Raw genomic sequence first — 21117 nt, 5'->3', positions numbered from 1 at the left:
AGCAAAAGAAACAAACAACTGTTGAGACTGTCTGAACCCTTTAGTTCTGCTCAAATAATAACGCAACTGCCTGTGAATATCCAAAGAGTGCAAAATTTTCTCCCCTTTATTTTGGGGATCAGCATAAAATGTAGGCAAATGAATAGATTGGTTCAAGGCCACATTTGAAACAACTTTAGGCATAAAAGTAAGGTTAGTACGCAGGGATACCCTATCCTTATGAAAAATCAGGAAGGGTTCAACTGCCATTAGAGCCTGTAATTCAGATACCCTTCTCGCAGACGTAATGGCCAACAAAAAAGCAGTCTTCCAAGACAAAAACTTCAACTCAGATGTAGCTGCAGGTTCAAAAGGAGGTAAAGTGAGTTTTTCCAACACAAAATTGAGATCCCAGGAAGGAGTAGGAGCTCACGTGGGGGTCTTATGTTCTTTGCCCCTCTAAGAAATTGCTTAAACAAAGGATGAGAGAATAATGGTGGGTCACAGTCATAGTGAGCAGAAATGGCTGCAGCATGAACTTTTACAGAGGAGAAAGACAAACCCTTGTCTAATAATTCTGTAAGATACTGAAGTGAAACACTCAAATTAGGCACTGAAACATCAAAGCTCTTTGCTTTGCTCCAAAGAAAAAATCTCCTCCATTTATCAGCATAAACTTTCCTTGTACTAGGCCGTCTGGCCTCCAAAATGACATTCAAAACTTGTTGAGGAAGCTGCGACCCTCCAGGGTCTAGAACAGAATATGCCAGGCTGTCAGATGCAGGGACTGTATCCTGACATTGAGGAAATGATTGCCTGCCTGGGACAAAAGGTGTGGAATTGATGGCAAAGGCCAAGGAGGCTCCCGTACTAAACTCCTCAGCAGAGGGTACCAGTGCTGACGTGGCCAATCTGGAGCTATTAGAATCATGGAGGGCTTGTCCTGTCTGACCTTCAAGAGCACCTTGGGAAGGAGAGGCAGAGGAGGAAAGGCATAGACGTGAAGATTGTTCCAACTGAATGATAGAGCATCCACTTTCCAAGCTTTTGGATGAAACATCTTTGTGATAAACTTTGGCAGCTGGAAATTTAGTGGAGAAGCGAACAGATCTATGTCTGGAGTCCCCCAAATCACTGTCAACTGTCGAAATACATGAGGATCCAACTTCCACTCGTGGGGATCCACCATCTGTCTGCTCAAAACATCCGCTAAGGAGTTCTGTGCTCCTGGCAGAAACCTTGCCTGAAGAGAGAGGTGCAAACTGAGAGCAGTCTCCCACAAGATCATAGCTTGCCTGCAAAGAGGGTACGAATGGGTTCCCCCTTGCTTGTTGATGTACCACATGACAGTTGTGTTGTCTGTTTGAACCAACACTTGTCCTGGGTGAAGTAGATCCTTGAAAGACATCAATGCAAATTGGACTGCTAACATCTCCTTCATGTTGATATGCAAATGTTGAAGTCTGGCAGGCCACGTGTCTTGAACCCATTTTCCATTGAGGTGTGCTCCCCAAGCCTTGTCTGAGGCATTTGTCATTAAGATCCGACTCGCCTCTGGTCGGGTCACAGAGTCCCTTGTTTAGGTGACATTCCTGAGCCCACCACAAAAATTCCTTTTGAATGCAAGGTATGTCCAAATCATGGCAGTGTTGAGTCCATACACTTTTGAGATACCATTGTAGCTTCCTCATATGCAGTTTGGCATTGGGAAGCACCAGAATACAAGATGCCATGAACCCCAAGGCTTGAAGGACTGTCCTTGCAGTCAGCCTGGACCGTAGAGACAATTGTTGGAAGTAAAGGGTAAGATTTCTTTGCTTGTCCGGGGTCAAAAACGCCAACTGAGAGGCTGTATTCAGTCTCACACCCAGAAAGCACATGTCCTGAGAGAGTACTAGACTGGACTTTATTTCGTTCACAGAATACCCTAGGCACCTTAACACTGCCATAACATACTGTAGATGGTGAAGTAGCTTGTCTTTGTCTTGAGCAAGAATCAGGCAATCGTCCAAATAAGGATAAATTTGTATTCCTCTTAACCTTAAGAAGGCTATCACCGGAGCCAGAACCTTTGTGAACACCCTGGGCGCAGTAGAGAAGCCAAAGGGCAATGCAGAGAACTGATAATGTAAAGTCCCAGCCCGAAAACGCAGGAATCTCCTGCAGCTGGGCCTGATAGGAATATGAAGATAAGCCTCTTTGAGATCCAGAGTTACCATCCAGTGATCTTTGCCTAGCAGAGGCAGAAGTTGTTGCAAATTCAACATTTTGAATTTTGGAATGTCCAGGTATGTGTTGAGAATAGACAAATCCAGAATTGGTCTCCAAGTGTTTCCTTTCTTTGGTACAAGAAACAGGCGAGAATAAAATCCTAGGCCCACTTCTGACGGAGGGACCTGCTGGATAGCCCCCATATGTAGAAGTTAAGAAATCTGTTTGTGAGCCTCCACCTTTTGCTGAGGAGGAACGTCTGGCATGCCTTTGAAAGGAGGCAATGTGTGGAAATAAAACTTGTAGCCTCGGTCTATAATGTCCAACACCCATTTGTCCTGGGTGACTAAAAGCCAATTTTGCCTGAAAAGTGCCAACTTTCCTCCCAGAGGAGCTGCCAGACAGGAAGGATCTGGCAGCTGAAGATGCAGGTCATTGGGTTTGTTTACGAAAGGACTGGCCCCTGCCCTCACCTGCAGACTGTGCAGGGGAACTCCACGTCCTAGGCCTGAAAGAACCCTGAGCATGAGCTCCACCACTACCACGTCTAGATCTGCCCCTAGACTGTAAATCAGAAGAAGGGTAAGCCCATCCCTTAGTAGGCCAATTTCTGCTAAACTTAGGGGGCTGCACCTGTAAAAAATCCTTAACAGTCTGCATAGACTTAGCTTTGTCTTCCATTTTCTTCAAGACTGACTCCACAGGAGAACCAAACAAAACTTCAGACTGAAGGGGAGCATCCAAAATTCAAGCTTTAACATGCTCTGACAAGTTCTGATCCTTAAGCCAGGCGTGCCTACGAATAACTGATCCAGTGGCAGCCACCCTGGAAGAAGCCTGTAAAGCATCGAAACCACACTGCAAAGAATGCTTACCCACCTGATCAGAGGCATGAACCAAATCCTGTAATTCCTTACACTCTATGCCCTCTGCCAAAGCATCTACCTTAGATTTTAACTGACTAAGGAGAAAATTCTGGTACTTCAGCATATGAAACTGGCAATTCAAAGCCCTCATTGCTAGAGTGGAAGAGGTATACACTTTTTTACCCCACCTATCCAAAGCTCTAGAATCTTTATCCATAGGAACTGGATTCTTTACAACAGAAGCCCTGACACCCTTAGGTCCCTGGCTAATAGTTTCTGGGTCAGCCCTTGGGCTCTTATACAAATATTTATGAGCCTCTGGCAGGGCAGGAGGCAAAGAATCTGGATTAAGGGAAGCCTCCGAGAAAACATCCTGAACAACATCCAAAACAGGAGGTATAGCCAAGGGCCTATGTTGTGGTAAAAACAAGAATTCCCTAAGCCTCTTTCGGGAATCTGAGAAATCCTGACCTTCCCATTTAAAATGCTCCCTCATAGAATGCAGGGTTTCTGAAAAAGAAAAATCCTCTGGAGGGGAAGCAGAAGGACTAGAATCCTCTGCGTCTGAATCAGAATAAGGGGGAAAATCCTGAATGTCTTCAGCCGAAGACTCTGAGTAATCTGAAGAATGTTCCAATCCTTCCACCTCTGGCTCCACCCTAGGCCTCTTATCTGGAGGTGGCATAGAACCTCTGATTAAGGTAATCAAATCTTCTGCCATTTTAAGCATGTGTTTTTTAGGTACAGAACCTGCAGAACTAGGACTGACGCCAGAGGAAGACAAACCAGGCCTGACCTTGGAAGGTACCTTAGAGACAGAAGGAGAAGGCCTAACCACCTTATGCAAAGAAGGGAGTACAGCGACCTGAGAGGCCCCCTCAGCCTGACCAGACTCCTGAGAGGCCACATCTTGCAAAATTAAAGGCTCCCCCTGAGACTCAGCTGAAACCTCGGCTGGATCCACAGATTCCACCGTGGTTTCTAAAGAACTGGCGTCCGGAACGGGTGACTCATCCTGCTTGGACTTTAACGATTTTTCCTTACGCTTCTTAGCGGTAGTCGGAGGATCCGACGGCATATTGTAATTACACCGCTTACCGAAGACAAGCCTAGCACAATCTAACCTACGTTTAATGGTGCGCTTATTAAATCTAGCACAAAAGCGACACCCGACTACGTCGTGCTCAGGCCCCAAGCAAGGAATACAGAGAGAGTGGTAATCCCTATGAGATATCTGTTTCCCACAAGAAATACAATTATTCACTTTTTCTGACATCCGGATTTAACTGAGGCAAGAAAAGACAAAAATATTCCCCAACGGGGTACTTAGCCCAACTTGGTTTTCGGTCTGAAACTCAGAATACGAAAATTTCAGGACGCCGAACGGCACTTGCAAACGCTGCTTCTGCTTCGGACCATGCGGCAAGAAAGACTGAGGATATGCCATCGGTCATGCGCTTTAGTACCACGGCGTACTGACGTCAGATCTGAGCGACCATGACCGATGCCAGCCTAACACTTTGGTATTCGGGCCGACCGAGGACAGCGGACTACCCACAGGTTATGACTGCAGCAATGTGAGATGAAGAACATCCAGGTTTGATCAAACCTCTGTCCACCAACTTTCTGCGTCTTTCCCAGCATGACCCTCCCACTAAAGGAATGACAGATGGAACAGTCTTCCTGCAAGTGGAGGGGGCCAAGACAGTAGACGCAGGATGAATGGTTGTCAGTAATGGACATCTTCTGTCCACACTGACACCTTTTAAATCCACTTTTAGCCTTTTCTGACATTTTACTAGAAAAAAAGACAGCACTATATTGAAAAGTTTCTAACGACAATAAAAGATATATGTATATATATATATATATATATATATATATATATATATATGTAAAAACACACCACAGCACACTAAAATATATATATATATATATATATATATATATATATATATATATATATATATATATATACATATTTTTTTTTTTGAAAGAACAAATAAAATAGAAAAAGTTAACTTTCTTTTAAATACTGTAAATTCTTACAGACAAAAAACGGCCTAAGGCCCCTTACTAAGAATTTTAAGGTAACAAACTACCTAAACTAGTCACACAACTACTATATATATAAAGCTATCAAATGCTAAGATAAAGATTATAAGAAATATAAAAAATTATCCATATTTAACAAGAAAAAATAGTAAAAATTGTACTGGCCCGAGCCTCTCGATGCGATCTGCTGCTAGCGGCAAACTAGATCTGAGGGTTAGCACCGGAGGATCATGGGATATTACTGTGCCTCGAGCTTTCTCGAAGATGCGAGCTAGTGATGCGGCCGACTCGGAGCCAAGGATCGGCTCCGAACCCATGTGTAAGAACAAACGGCGAGATTGAACAATTTCACATCTCTGTCCTTATGAAAAATGTATACAGCGGTTTACACAAAACAGCTTGAAGTTCTGATACCCTCCTAGCAGAAGTAAACAGTAACGTTTTTCATCTTAAGAACTAGAGATCTACATTGGCTGCAGGTTTGAATGGTGGTTCAGTCAGTGCTTGTAGTAAAATAGTAATATACCAAGGAGGAGTAGGATCTCTAAGAGAAGGTGGGAAGAAAAATCTCCCTTAAAAAGGCTTTAGATAACCTGAAAGAGGCAACTAGAGACTGATTATCCCCAGTGTGGAAACTAGAAACAGCTGACAACTGGACTTTGACAGTTGAATAGCTGGCACCATTTTGAAAAAGACAGGCTAGAAAGTCTAAATTAACTGAAAGGAATGCTGACAAAGGGTCTGAATTCCTCTGAGTAGCCCAAATATTGAACCTTTTCCATTTGGTTGTATAAATCTTCCTAGTAAACAGCTGCTGGGATTAAGTGAGAATGTGAATCACTTGGAAAGAAAGCCTGGATTGACTAGCCATCATTGGAAGTGGAGAAACCAAGTGATTAACTTGAGGGCTTGAATGTCCAAGACAGGCAGGCCAGACGAGTGAGAAATGAGATCCAGTTTGGGATCCATTACCCATGGAGAGCGTTTCAGATATCTCAGATGAGGCCACAAGTAGGGGAACGATACCTCCCAAGGTCAAAAGGGGGCAATAAGGATCACTGTAACCCTTCCACTCTAACACTTTCTGAAGAAATTTTAGGATGACAGGAGTTGGAGGAAAGGCGTAAGGAGACCAGGAGGCCAAGTGTAGGTCAGAGTGTCTCTGGGTGGCTCGCCCTCCAGGAGGATCAAAGCAAAGAAGCTGCTGTATTTGGTGCTGTGGAGAGAAGCAAAAAGACTGCAGCAGGGGGAACTCATTGGTTGACAATCTGTTCTGACACCTTTTGATTGAGAGACCACTTGTGAGGCATGAGGTTAACTCTGCTCAAGCTATCTGCTAGAGCACTGTACTTCCCAGGAATGCGCGTCATTAGAAGAAAGTGACTGGAAGATATCATGCATTGCCAAACCCTCGATTTCTTGGTATATCAGGTAAGAACAGTTCCCCCTTGCTTGAAGTACTTGACTACCATGTTCTCTGTTTGGATAGAAGTCGATCCTTGCAGAAGGGAGTCCCAGAAGGCCTGCAATGTTAGGTAAACTATATCTAGAATGCTGATACGAAGAATGGTCTCAGAGTTGGACCACATGCCATGGACTCTCTTTCCCCTGTAGTGCACCTCCCCAAACTGGGAAGTGTCTGTGGTCACAGTGGCTTTGGACTGTGAAAAGACAAATGGGCAGCCTTTTATTACCATAGAGGATTCCAGCCACCAGCGAATGCGAGTCTTGCAAATGCTTGTCAGACATACTTTGAAAGACAATGGTTGGTGCCTGCTGGACCACTGCACTGCTATGGTCCAATGAGGTACTCTCATGTGGTATCTGGTGAGGAGACCAAAGTGATGGACGCAGCCAATGAACAGAGCAAATGAGGAACCATTCTCGCCACTGGATTTTGAGATGAGAGAACGACTTGAGTACGACTGTGAAGAGTGCATAACCTGCTCATTGAAAGTTTTGATGCCTGATGAAATGTGTCATAAGTGTGCTCCTATGAACTCATCACTTGTACGGGATGAAATTTGGACTTGTCCAGATTTTCTGTGACGCCAAACATTGGAAAGTAATTGAAGAGTTTCTTGCTTGTATAAGTAGACTCCTGGTAGGGCTGGAAAGGAGCCAGTCATCAAGATGTGGAAAGACCTGAAACTTTTGCAGTCTGAAGTATGCTGCTATCACTGGCATGCATTTGATGAACACCTAGGGGGTTGTGGTAAAACCAAAAAGCAGGACTCTGAATTGGAAGTGCCTGCATCCAAACTGGAAGCAGAGAAACCTTCTGGATTGCCTGTCCATCTTGACATGGTAGTATGCATCCTGTAGGTTTAGGGAGCACATCCAATCGTTCTCTCTCAGCAGTGGGAGAATGTAATGAACCATGACCATCCAGAACTATGACTGCTTGACATACTGGTAGAGGTGACTGAGGTCCAAAATAGGCCTGAGGTCTCCATTTTTTGGTACTAAAAAGAATCTTGAGCAAGTTCCAAATCCTAGTTGGTCTGGTGGGACATGTCTTGGATGAATCACTTCATTTGCAGCTTTTGAATTTATTTGTGTGCTGCTGGTCTTTGAGAGGGGAAATGTTTGGTAACTTTTTTGATTTGGGGAAAAGACAAAAAGGGAATGCAGTATCCTCTTGTTATTATCCTCTGCACCCATTTGTGCATGTGATGGACATTCCAGGCTTTGGGGTGTAAGGCCTGGAATAAGAACGGGTGAGTTAGGAATGACGACACACAGTTGAGAAAAAAGTTGGGTGACTTACCCTTTGATTATTTTTTAGAAAAAGGGCTCAGTTTCAAAAAAGCATTTGAGTCAATTAGATTACAAAATATTAATCGGCATAATGGTATGTTCAAGCGTGGAAGTTGCGATTCAAAAACATTCGCTGTTGCGATAAATTCAAAGTTAATGGTCAACAGTTTTTAGTCCAGAGGAAATTTATTTGCATATCTAAAAGGAGTCTTATCTAGCATTATGTCAGTCCTGCAGAAGTTCTATGTAGCCAAGAAGGAAAGGATGTTAAGAGAGAGAGTATATGAACATTTATAAGAAATCAGAACAGTAATACTAATGCCCTTTCAAAACATATTAGGGAATATCTTGAACATGAATTTAAATTTATGGTATTAAATCTAGCAGTTAACCTAAGGAGAGGGCCATGGGGCTTATTGCTTGAAAAAAAAAAGAAAGAATAGTTGGGTAAAATCTTCCTGTAACCATAGATGTCCTTCTCTTCCATGCTGCAGTAGTCCAACATATGGGGATCCTCTGCCCAAGGCGACCCGAACATCTGGCTCATATACAAAAGCTTAGCATGGTTGCTGTATGGTGCATGGGTATCACACGCAGGGACCATAGACTGTGGCCCATAAATGCAATGCCCGCACGCACAGACCTCAGAACTTCTCTGCTGCCAGTCGAAGATCAGCTTGCTTGTTCTGCTCCACTAAGTGACTCCTGAAAAGATAAGTACCTAGTTGGGGAATTTTTTTCTCTTTTCTCTGCTAGTTTAGGATGCTGTACAATTTATCTTTAGCTGACTACTCTGAGTATGGACGTCCCACCAGCTGCTGGTCTAGGGGCTGAGATATGTCCGATTGGCAAGTACCGCTTTGGACACGGCCTGTGTTTCTCCAGCCTGCACATCCACGGGGATCCAGGTTCTCCCAAACTGCTAGTGTTACCATTCGTTACTGAGGAAGGTGCGTCTTGTCCTAGGCTGTCTGACACTAGGCCTTTGCCTACTCAGCCAGGACCCAAGACTCCTCCTCTCAAAAGGAAACAGAAGTCTAGACATCCGTTTCCTCCATCAGATTTGCCTGACTGGCAGGCATTTTTCCAATCTTTCTTAAAGGCCTTCTTGGCCCTGAGGCGTACATCATGGACTCCCGCTGCTCTTCCAACAGTTAGGCCTACTTCTGCTGGCCCACTGACGCATCCACAGACCCATGAGGAAGAGTCTTCTTCACTATCTCCAAAATGAAGGGATACTTTAAATGGGATTCTACATAAATGACAAAAGTACAAAAGCAGTATTACGAGCTTCTGCAGATGGAAGCAGTCTTCCGCTCTACTATACCTCCAGTAATCCCAGCTTATGTGGACGCTTTTGCCTCAGCTTCAGAGACTCCATAGTCTCAGCCACCTGTCCCCTAAGAGACCAGAAAGGTTCTATAAAGTCTCTGATTACTTCAAATTCCTTATTAAACCTCCCATGGCAGACCCAGCTGTTATTGCTGTCTCATCAAACAATCCAGGCAGCTACCTACTTCTTTCCCTACTGTTATCAGATAAAGACAGCAAAGCAATGGACAGGTTAGGGAAGAAGATTTACACTTCAACCCTGGTCTTCAGAGCCATTAATTACCAAACTCATATGATAAAATACACTTTAGACCTAGTTTCACAAGCCATGAATCTGCTGTCCTCCATTCCAGATTCTCTCACCAAACTACAAGTTGCCTCTAAACTTTCTTTACCTGCACAAGTCACTAGACACTCCATTAAATGCAGCTATGATGCTGCTGAAGCATCAGTTAGGTTAGCTGCATCAGCATCAATCCTGCGTACGTACTGCTGGCTCAGGCTACAGCCACTGCCAGATGACTCCAAAAATAAGATTATGGATGCCCCTTCTTTACAATAAGTTCCTCTTTGGGAAACAGCAGAATTGTTCAAAAGTCTGCAGGAAGAGAACAAGGAGCTGCAGGACCTCAGGCACCTCTATTTCATGAGTGCCCACGTTTCACAAAAACTACCCTGCCAAACCAAGTTTTATCAGCAAGGCCTCTGCTCCTTCTACCTCCAAATCCAGAAAAGGTGCCAGGAAACCTTCCTCTTCCAGACCTAGCACCTCTCAAACAAATCAAAGACAGCCCCCTTTCCTGACAGGCCTAACAATATGTGACTGCCAAAATCCCCATTACCACCTTCCCCTTCCTGGCTGCCTCTCTCACACACTTCCCCTGTGGCAACAAATCACCTCACACAACTGGGTTCTATCAATTGTGGAAAAAGGATATTTTCTTCCTTGGCAGGAAAAACCTTCTCCAAAAGGTATACCCCTCCCTCCAAAAAAACAAATCCAACTCATTCTTCGTGATTCAAGATCTGGTCCTACAGGGCACTACAGAAAGGGTGCCCCCAGGACATGAAGGTCAAGGCTTCTATTCCAGGCTCTTCCTAGTCCCACGAAAGGAAGGCCTCATGGAGACCCATCCTAGACCGGTCTCTTCTAAACTCCTTTGTGCATGTACCCACTTTCTGCATGCTGTCCCTGCAACCCCTTCCCCTCCACTCCTGACACCCAGTTCTTCCGTGGCCACTTTAGACCTGAAGGAGGCTCATCTTCGCATCCCTGTCCACCAAGCCTTTCACAAATTCCTGTGTTTCGGAGTGCAATCTTCACACTATCAGTTTACTGCCTTTCCCTTTGGTTTGTCTACAGCACCAAGGGTACTTACAAAATGTCTAGCCCCCGTAGCGGCCTTTTGCAGAAGAAAAGGCATTCAAATCTTCCCATACTTGGATGACCTCCTCATCCAGGCATAGGATCCAAGTACCCTGCAAAGCCACCTTCAATTCACCATCTCCCTCCTCGAAAGTCTGGGCTTCACAGTCAGCCTTAAGTCCTCTCTTATTCCTTCTGAAGACCAGATTTTCTTGAGTTGTAGAATAAGAACGGATTTGATGAAGGCCTTTCTCCCACCAGAAAAGGTCACTTCACTGACCAACTTCTTTCAAAAATTATTCCTAGTCAACTGCATTTCAGCCAGGGAATTCCTTCACCTCCTGGGTCTAATGGCAGCCACTCTCACCATGTTACCTCTTGCCAGGCTACACATGAGGAAATTTCAATGTTTTTCGAAGACTGTATGGTCCCAGCATGCCCATCCACTAGAGTTTCAGGTGCCATTCCTTCCCTATCTAAAGAAATCAGGTGGTGAATTCAGCAAATTCATCTGAATCCAAGGCTTCCTTTACAGCCTCCCACTGCAGTTCAACAGATGTACACAGATGCATCAGACCTGGGGTGGGGGGGCCACTATGAATGGACTCAAGGTGCAAGGCCAATGGGACCCCCACCTTTGGAAAAACACATCAACATTAGGGAAATTACTCCCTTTCTCCTAGCCCTAAAAGCATTCCTTCCCCTCATACATCCAAGTCCCCTCAAAATCTTTACAGACAACACCACAGTCCTGTGGTACATCAACAAGCAAGGGGGATCAAGCCTTAGTTACTCTGCAGACCGGCCATTCAGGCATGGGAATTGGTTATCCTCTCCAAGGTAACACTACAGGCAATTTACATTGCATCATAAAACAATCAGGCAGATGCATTCAGCAGGTCATTGTCTCAAAATCATGAATGGATGTTGCACAGAGATGTTTTCCTGGACATAGTCCACCAGTGTGGTACACCACAGACAGATCTGTTTGCCTCCTCTTAGAACAGACTACAGCTATTTTGTTCAAGGTCCCCCTCCTCACAAGTGTGGACAGTGGACACCTTCACAATTTGCTGGAAGGGGATGTTTCTGTATGCATCCCCCCCTTCCCTCTTATACAGAAAGTCCAGCTAAAGATTCAGCAGAACAAGCCAAAATTCTTGCTGGTGACTCCTTTTTGGCCAAGGCAGCACTGTCTCTCCCTTTTGTCACTAGCCAAGACCAGTCATAAACTACCTTACAAGGTGGACCTCATCACACAACAGCAGGGTTCTCATCCACCCACACCTGCAAACTCTCAGACTAACCATGTGGGTGATAAAACTTTTGATCCCATTTAGACACCTTTACTCAGAGGACGTGCTATCTGTCCTGCAGGAGGGCAAGAAGCCCACTACCAGGAGACCCTACTTATCCAAATGGAAAAGGTACTCCACTTGGTGTCTTCACAGACAACTAGACCACTTTCAGATAGATATAACTCTAGTCTTGTCTTATGTGTGTGAGCTCCTAAAATCTGAACTTTCATACTTGTTGGTGAAAAGTCCATTTGTCAGCTATCTCAGCTTGCTTACCTCTCAATCCACCATTACTATCTACATTAAAGGTGAAGCTTTTTCTCAAAGGGGTCCTTCACATCAGACCACCAGGAAAACCCATCCCTCCTCCTTAGGATTTGAATTTCCTTATGGAAAAACTCACTACTGCTCCATCTGTACCTGCAGCATCAACCACTTTAAAGCTGTGCATTTGGAAAACAGTGCTTCTTGTGGCCCTAACTTCGGCCAGAAGAGTCTCAGAGTTACAAGCACTCATGGCTAACCCACCTTCCCTCATTTTTCATAAGGATAGGGTATCTCTTCGTACAGACCTCTCTCCTTCATGCCTGAAGTGGTCAATGAACTATCCCCTTAACCAATCTATTCATTCACCCACTTTCTTTCCTTCCCTCAGAATGACAGTGGGAGAGCTCTCCATTCCCTTGATGTTCACAGACAAATCAGATTCTATCTGGATAAGACTAAGGACATCAGAAATTCCAACCAATTGTTTGTATCCTTTCACCCCAGGGCTCTGGGGAAAGCTGTATCCAAACAAAAAAGTAGTTATGTTCTTACCATAACGTTCCATCTGTGTTGTTGATCTTCATTCAATCATTACTGACGGGTGTCTGTTCCATCCTTGGAATCGAGCCAGCCATTGTAACAAGCTCACGTCAGCCAAAAAACTCTTAAGCTAAGCTTTTACCCACAGTGCCCCTCTCCCTGTTACCTCAGATCGAGTTTGCCTGTAATAAATAAAGCAGAGTCTTTTTCTGAATAGGTCTCCTTATTGCAGGATTTGGACCAAACCCGGACCTCCACGAGCCCCTTGGAGGGGGAAGGAGGGTGGGACGTAATGAATGAATGACGATGAACAACACAGATGGAACATTATGGTAAGAACATAACTTTTTTACCTGATGTTGTTAATCTTCATTCATTCCTTACTGATGGGACAGAGTCCCTAGATAATTTATGTCCTGCGAAGCCCTTATGGAAGGATGTTCCTGAGTAACACTGAACCAAATAATGCTCTCCCCCCTGGAGACCAAATCCAATTTGTAGTGAGTGATAAAGGTATGAGAGGTAGCCCAAGTTGCAGCTGCGCAGATATCATCCAGTGAAGCCTTTGAATGAAAGGTTACAGATGTCGCCATTGATCTGGAGTGTGCTTCGACCTTGCTCGTTACAGAAATTTTATTATATTGCTAGACAAAGCATATACAATTTCTCAACCACTTAGAGTCACTTCAGAAAGAGTTTACAAATTTAGGACCTGAATAGTAAACAAACAACTGGTCTGATTTACGTACTGATTTAGTTATGTCAAGATAAAATTGTAATTGTCTATGTACATCCAGCAAATGAAGGCAGTATTCTCCTTTATTTGAGCAGTTTGGAAAAAGGACCGATAGGTCAACGGTCTGGTTAATTGCTAATTCTGAAATAATTTTGGGTGGGAAGGAAGGGTTAGTCTGGAGTGATACTCTGTCCTTATGAAAGACCACAAAAGGGTGCCTTATGCACAAGTCCTGAAGTTCGGATATGCATCTTGCTGAGGTACTGCTGAGGAGCTACTAAAAATAGGGATTTCCAGGATAAGAAGTTTATATTGCAAGTGGCAGCAGGTTCAAAAGGGGGATCGTGTCAGAGATTGCAGTACTAGTATTAAACTCCAAGGTTTGGTCGGTTCTTTGAAGGGTGGTCTGATATGCAAGTTCACTTTCAAGAAAGTTTTACAGAGATGATGGGTGATTAACGATGAGTCTTGGAATCCATTATGGAAGTTTGAAATAGCCGTTAAATGCATTCGAATAGTGGAGCCTGCTGGTCCTGAATGAAGAAGACCTGACCAATAATCCAAAACCACACTAACAGGAGCTGAACAAGGGTCTAATTCTCTCTGTCAGGACCAAATAAGGAAACTCTTCCACTTAAGATACATTTTCCTGGTGAATGGTTTATGTGAAGCCAGAAGAATGATACGTACTGGGGAGGTAAGGCTATTTTGCCTGGCAATTACTGGAAATGGATAAACCAAGCTATCAGCTTGAGACTGGATATGTTTGGGTGAATCAATCCCTGTAGGTGTGATTAATTCTGGAGCTGGATCCAGAATTCATGGCTGCATACTAGGTGAGCCCAAAGGAAGGGAAACTAGATCTGTCGGGGCTAGTAGGGTGCAATAAGGATTATTCTGTTTCTTAGCCGAAGGGCCTTTAGAAACTGTGGGATCAGAGGAAGGAAAAGGAAATCATACAGAAGTCCCATGGGCCGATCATGTATTTAGAGCGTCCCTTGTAGACTCCTCCGGCAGGGGAATTAGGGCAAAGTAGCTGCTGTATTTGTGATTTGCTGGAGAGGCAATTAGGTCGCAACAAGGCTGGCCCCAGTGGCTGAAGATCTTCGCTGCTACGGCTGAATTGAGGGACCACTCGTAAGGCAGGAGGATATATCTGCTCAGTTTGTCTACAATCAAGTTGGAATTCCCGGGAATGTGTGTTGCTATCAGAAAGCGGTTGGAAGCTATTGCCCATTGCCAAATTCTCATGGCCTCGACACAATGGGTAGGACTTGGTCCCCTCTTATTTGTTGATGTACCAGACCACAACCATGTTGTCGGAGCTGAAGAAGTGGGAATATGAATAGGTGTCGGTGCCAGGTGCTTCAATACCTGCAAAGAGGTCAAAGGAGGAGAATACGCAGGAGTCCGTGGAGAAAAACTCCCAACTCTGGTTGGGAGGGGAGTCCTGGAAGGTGCAGAAATCTCTCTGGTCATCAGCAGCTGATCTACAAGTCGCACCACGTCCAGTTCCGAGAGGCTCCAGGAGGATCGGATAGATATCCCCGATGGAGGATCAAGCCATTCCAAAAAAGGGCTATATTGCTGCCCAAAGAATGGATCTGCCATAGGGGAGTATCGGGTCCCAAGGTACAGTTTCTCCTATCGGTACAGTGGTCTCAGAACCAGTAAGATGTATAGGGAGGGAGGCGGTGACCGGTGTTGGATGTACTATTGTTGGTGCTGAACAGGATGGGGCTGAAGCACTAGTTGAAGCCACGGTTGGTGCAGTGGGCACCACTGGTACAGTGGCTGCTGCCAGAGGCAGTGTCACTGAAGACAGCACCAAAGTAGATGATCATGGTCTTGGAACCAAGGTCGGCAGCATAGACAGCAGTTGAGGCCCAGAGCCGAAGTTTTGGTGCCAATTTAGATATTTTCCTGTTTTGGTTCAGTAGATTATTTTGTCACTAGAATGAGGTGAAGAAGGGACTCGGTGACTTCTTTTCTTACGCTCTTTCACAGGAGGGGGTGAGCCCTCTGACACAGAAATAGCCTCTGAAAAAAAGTTCTTAGAAGGCGTTTTATAATTAGTTTGTTCTTTCTCTCGTTTAGGGTACGAGAACTAAACCCTTTACAAATTTAGCAAGGCGGTTGAATAGAGAGTTGCAGAACACCCACGCAATAGACACAAGACAAATGAGTGTCCTAGTTAAGCATTTTGTAACCACACTGGTTGCATTGCTTCAAACCTGTTGTCCCTTTCTTTTCAGACATGGTGGAAACAACTGATCGCAAATATCTGTCACAAACAAAAAACAATTCAACTTACAAACTCTATACAAGAAAAACAGAGGAGCTTTTTTTTTTCTTTAAATAAAAAAAGGGAAGGGATACCAACAATGGTAATAAGATTACCTCAAGAGGTAAGGGAAAAGAAGGTAAAGAGAGGGAAGGCCTGTACCAACGATGGTAGTTGAGATTACCAAGTTGGTAAGGAAAGCAGGAGAAAACACTTAAGGGGTAAAATTTAGAGACTACTAGAGGAAGGGAATTATCAAAGTAAAAAGAGAAAATCTGTAGAAAAAAGGTTTTAGAATAAGTACTTAGCTGACAGCTGGCTTGACACATCTTGATATCTATGCAGAAAACGAGATCTGGGATAACAGGAAGAGGGGCACTATGGGTAAAGCTTAGCTAGATTGTTTTTTGGCTGGCATAAGCTTGTTATAAGGCTGACTGTTCAGAGGGCGGAACCGACACCCATCAGTAAGGAATGAATGAAGATTACCAACATCAGATCCAAGCTTCAATCTGACCTTCACTCCCTTAACTGCTGGATAAATAACCATAAGCTACTCTTAAACCTTCTCCAAAACAAAAAGTATGATATTTGGAACCTCATAATCCCAAAATAGCAACACAGGAATGCCATGAAATACTGAACCAATTATTATGCAATCAAAAGCATTACCAAAGTGAAAATACCTCAAAGGTTGGAAAAAAAACTAAAACCCTCAACACTGTAGATCTCAATGGTACCCCAATAAAAATAACCACATTACGACCTTTAATATTGAATGCTCTAAAGAGCGAAAATGCTGGACCTCAAACTTGTTATTGTGGGGGGCTGCGCGCACCCCCCCTCCGCTAAATATATACCAACTCCGTGATCGCACTACAGTGAGGAAAGGGCAAATATTCCGACCTTCACTGTACTGCGATCCCACAAGAAGCACTTCGAGGTCTGGCATTTTCACTTTTTAGAGCATTCGAAATTATGAACATTTGTTCATATAATATAGACCCTTTAAACATATATGGTTAACTCAACTTTCATAACCACCTTGAGATCACCAGGAAAAGGATAAATTATTGTATTCTGTTCCTGGAAATATCTTGCTTTCTCTCCAGGCCAGTTAGAACCACAATAAGCAAGGGAGTCCTCTCCTTGGTCAACTTGAATACATGATCTGTATTCACAGCCACAACCTTTTAAAAAAAATCATCCACTCCACACTCTATTGAAAACTTCTTCTCAGGAATACCATGGCACTTTACCACCTTGAAAGCCAGAAGGCTCCCAGTCACTTACAGAGCTGATCTGCTTCTGAGGTCACTTCTTTTCAAACTACTTCAACCAAGTAACCTCCCACTTCTTGCTACCAAACTCCATAATAAAACCAGCCTCCCTACAACCTTCACAACCTTTCCCAGTTAACCCTCTAACTCCAGACCTCCCCAACTCTCACACACACAATGCAAACTGCACTGTACCAACCACTACTCCATTCTTGCTCCAATCTCTGGCAATCCCTCCCCCTCAACTGAAAGAAACGTTCTCTTTACCCACTTTCAGAGCACAACTCAAGACATCGACATTAAACATATGAATGCAAGTGCTTTTCAACTGGGAACATCACTTAAATCACACCCCCAACATTATTTCTACTTCAACCTATTCTCACCTGCTGACCCCCCCCCCCCCATCTGCTACTAAAATTAATTCATATCTATTTTCTACTCTTAATATTTGCTCAGTGTTCAGTCGTCTGCAGGCTTCTGCACCTTATGCAACTTCTCTATGTTTGTGAATTACTGCTGTTTTATTTTTGGAGAATTCCTTCAGCTGGGTTGTGCCTATAAATGGTCTACTGTGATCAGTGCACTACCCAAGTAAACAAACGAAATCCATGGGAGCTACGACGACTTCCTAAAACCTGTAGAAAAATGAGCACACAGCAACTAATCTGTGTGCTGCAGCTTTCCTTTAAGGTCAAAGATTAACATACCTGTATCAGAGTCCCTTTGATCTCCATTTGCTCCAACACTGAATGGCAGCTTCCTTTTTGAAGGCTTATCTTTCATTTCCTTCCCTCCATCAGTTCGATCTAACTTGGGCGTCTTGCTACCAGAAATTTTATCCTACAAAACGAGAAATTATGTTACAAGTCTGATGAACCATTACTCTTGCTTTAATGAAGCACTGAGTGAGTCAGTAAGTCCCTATGCAGTTAGAAGAATAGATACTGTGCTGAGCTGAGAAATGCACGACTAGCAGACATCAACAAATGCACAAAAAAGTTACTGTTTATTACTTCCAAGTGACAGAGCTGTTTAACTCATCTATGTGACTCAATGTACTCAACAGATGCATTCTCAAGTTTATTAGATGACTTACAAGAGGACCCTCTCCTTGAAGGATCTTAATGGGTAGGGTTCATTCTGTCCATCAATCACAACTAATCAATTTTTCATGGAACAACCTAAGCACAAGGGGAATGCCACATCAGCAACATGACTCGGACTTTGACCCTGCCCCATTCAACACAGTACAGTCGTGTACACTTACCATAAATGTAGATGTTAGAGTGTATTCACTGTTGCAGTCATCAGACTTGGGTTATCTGCCTGCAGGTAGCCCTCAGTAGGCCCGAATACCAGAATTTTGGGATTTCTGCATCGGATGCTGTCGCCTCATCCATGACGTCAGGTTGTCAGGGGTATAAACATGCAGCTGACATCATTACATCAGTTTTTCTTGCCCCAGGAGCCCCCAAAATAGGAAGTAATCAAATGGTGTGGAACACCACCAGTAAAAAGTAAATACCATGAAAGGGCAAAAAAGAGGATAGGTAGAAAGTATAGAAAGATAGGAGGCTGGAGGGAGGGTAACCAGGACTGCAACAGTGAATACACTCGAACATCTACATTTATGGCAAGTGTACACAACTGTACTATGTTCTTCGTGTTTCACTGTTGCAGTCATCACACTTGGGTTGATTCCCAAAGCCGAGGATGGGTGGAGGCAGTCAAGCAGTAGTAGGGCTAGCTAGCAGACCTTGCAAGACTGATGTGGCAAATCCAGCTCTGGATTTAGAAAAGATAGGCAAGTGGTAATGCTTGGTGAAGGTGTGTACAGAACTCCAGGTTGCAGCTTCCAGGATGTCCCTGGTAGGGACTCCCATGAGAAAAGCTGTAGAGGTTCAGGTAGCCCTAGTGGAATGAGGCCTGATCCCCTGTGGGGTAAGTTTTCCATGGTGTTTGTAGCAGAAATGGATGCAGTGTGCTATCCATTTAGAAATGGTTTGTTTCTAAACGGCCTTGCCCTCTGCCCCTGTAGCAAAGCTGACTAGCAGCTGGTAAGATTTTCTGAAAGGTTTAGTCCTGTCAAGGCAGAACCCGAGCTGTCTGTGCACATCCAAGGAGTAAAGGATCCTTTCACCTTTATTCCGAGTATTAGGAAAAAAGGTTGGCAAATGGATAGGTTTAAAGCCACACTGGACATCACCTCGGGCATAAAAGGTGGGTTAGTCCTGAGGGAAACCCTGTCCGCATGGAAGATAATGAAGGGTTCCATAGCCATAAGGGCCTGCAACTAAGACACTCTTCTTGCTGAAGTGATGGCTAGCAGTAAGGCTGTTTTCAAAGAGAGGAATTTTAACTCTGCTGTAGCAGCAGGCTCAAAAGAGGGAAATGTGAGCTTCTCTAGTACAAAGTTAAGGTCCCCAGGCAGGAGTGGGAGATCTCCTTGGGGGTCTTAAATTGTTAGCTCCTCTCAGGAACTGTTTGATCAGAGGGTGATAGAAGAGGGGTGCGCTCAGTATTGTAATAAGCAGAAATGGCAGAGGCATGAATCAATTGATGGAAAGGATAGGCCTTTGCGGAGCAGCTCTGCTAGGTAATCTAGGATTTGAGGCAAGGAGGGCACGGCTGTGCCATTCCCTTGAGACTGGCTCCAAGAACAGTATCTATTCCACTTTTCTGAATAGGATTTCCTAGTACTGGGCCTCCTGGCCTCAAGGATAACATCCAGCACCTGTTTGCTGAGGGTTGCTGGTGATGCATTCAGGGGAATAAGCCAGGCTGCCAGGTTCAAGGTTTGGAGCTGAGGATGCAAAATCTGTCCCTCCTGCTGGGACAGCAGAGAGGGGGGTCTGATGTAGATGCCAGGGTGGCACTGCTGTCAGACTGCGTAGGAGTGGGTACCAGTGCTGGCGTGGCCAGTCTGGTGCAATAAGGATTGTCCTTGGCTGTCCTGTTTGATCTTGAGGAGTACTTTTGGAAGGAGGTGCAGAGGGGGAAAGGCATAGATTGAGAGGTTTTCCCATGCGAAGGATAGGGCATCCACTTTCCAAGCTATGGGGAATTCTGGTGCAAAATTTGTTTAGTTGATGGTTTTGGGTGGGGGGGGGGGGAGACGCAAAGATGTCCACCTCTGGTGTCACCCACCTGTGTATTAGAAGTTTGAATGAGTTTGGTTCCAGTTTCCACTCATGTGGGTCCATTAAATTTTTGCTTAAGTCGTCTGCCAGTGAATTTTGCTTGCCTGGCAGGAATTGAGCTTGCGTGTGCACTTGGTTGCTTAAGGCCGTGCTCCACAGAGACATGGCTAACTTGCAGAGTGGATAGGAGTGAATTCCTCCCTGCTTGTTTATGTACCACACAACTGTGGTGTTGTCTATCAGGAGTTGTCCTGGCATGATGAGGTATTAGAAGGCTGTCAGTGCATTCTGTACAGCTAACATTTCTTTTTGACTGATATGCAGGTGAATTTGTCCTGGGCTCCATATGCTTTGAATGCATTTATTTGCCATGTGAGCCCCCATGCATAGTCTGATGCATCTCTTGTCAGAGTTTGGACAGCGTTGGGTTGTGAGAAAGGGAGCCCCATATTGTGGTTGCAAGCCTCTGCCCACCAAAGAAACTCTGTCCTTAGGCAAGGAATGACAGGAATCACTGTTTCCAGGTCCTGGGAATGTTGACACCAGAGACGTTTTAAGTACCACTGAAGTTTCCTCATATGCAGTCTTGCATATGGAATCAACAGAATACATAAGGCCATGAACTCTAGGGCTTGCAGTATTTTTCTTGCAGATAGCTGGGTTTGGGTGGCCAGTAATTTTAAATAAGTTGTCAAATAAATCTGCTTTTCTGGAGTGAGGAATGCTATCTGGGAAGTTGTGTTCAAGCATGCTACCAGGAATACAATCTTTTGGCTGGGTACCAGATGTGATTTCATTTTGTTGAAGGTATACCCCAAAGAAGTTAGGAGTCTCTTTACAAACATCAGGTGCTGAAGTAGCAATTCCTGACTGTCCGCCTGAATCAGGCAATTGTCCAAGTATGGGTAAATTTGAATATTTCTCTGCCTGCACTTCCAAAGGGAAGTGCAGAGAACTGATAGTGCATAGCACCTGCCCTGAAACGTAGATATTTCCTGCA

At 44.3% G+C, this 21117-nt stretch overlaps 1 protein-coding gene across 2 annotated transcripts in view; it reads right to left on the bottom strand.

The window, feature by feature from the left end:
* Positions 1-21117, bottom strand: part of ANKRD11 (ankyrin repeat domain 11) — a 1034395-nt gene that overhangs the window by 941423 nt on the left and 71855 nt on the right. For both annotated transcript variants that reach the window (XM_044081841.1, XM_044081842.1), the window contains exon 2: positions 17685-17817. In XM_044081841.1, coding sequence (XP_043937776.1) covers positions 17685-17817 — 133 coding nt within the window. The remainder of the gene's footprint in view (positions 1-17684; positions 17818-21117) is intronic.

The sequence above is a fragment of the Protopterus annectens genome, chromosome 8.part1 (genome assembly GCF_019279795.1).
Source record: "Protopterus annectens isolate FY-2018-M chromosome 8.part1, PAN1.0, whole genome shotgun sequence".
NCBI classification, from domain to species: domain Eukaryota; kingdom Metazoa; phylum Chordata; order Ceratodontiformes; family Protopteridae; genus Protopterus; species Protopterus annectens.
Note: the sequence above shows the minus strand (reverse complement) of the source record. Positions and strands in the feature narration are given on the sequence as shown.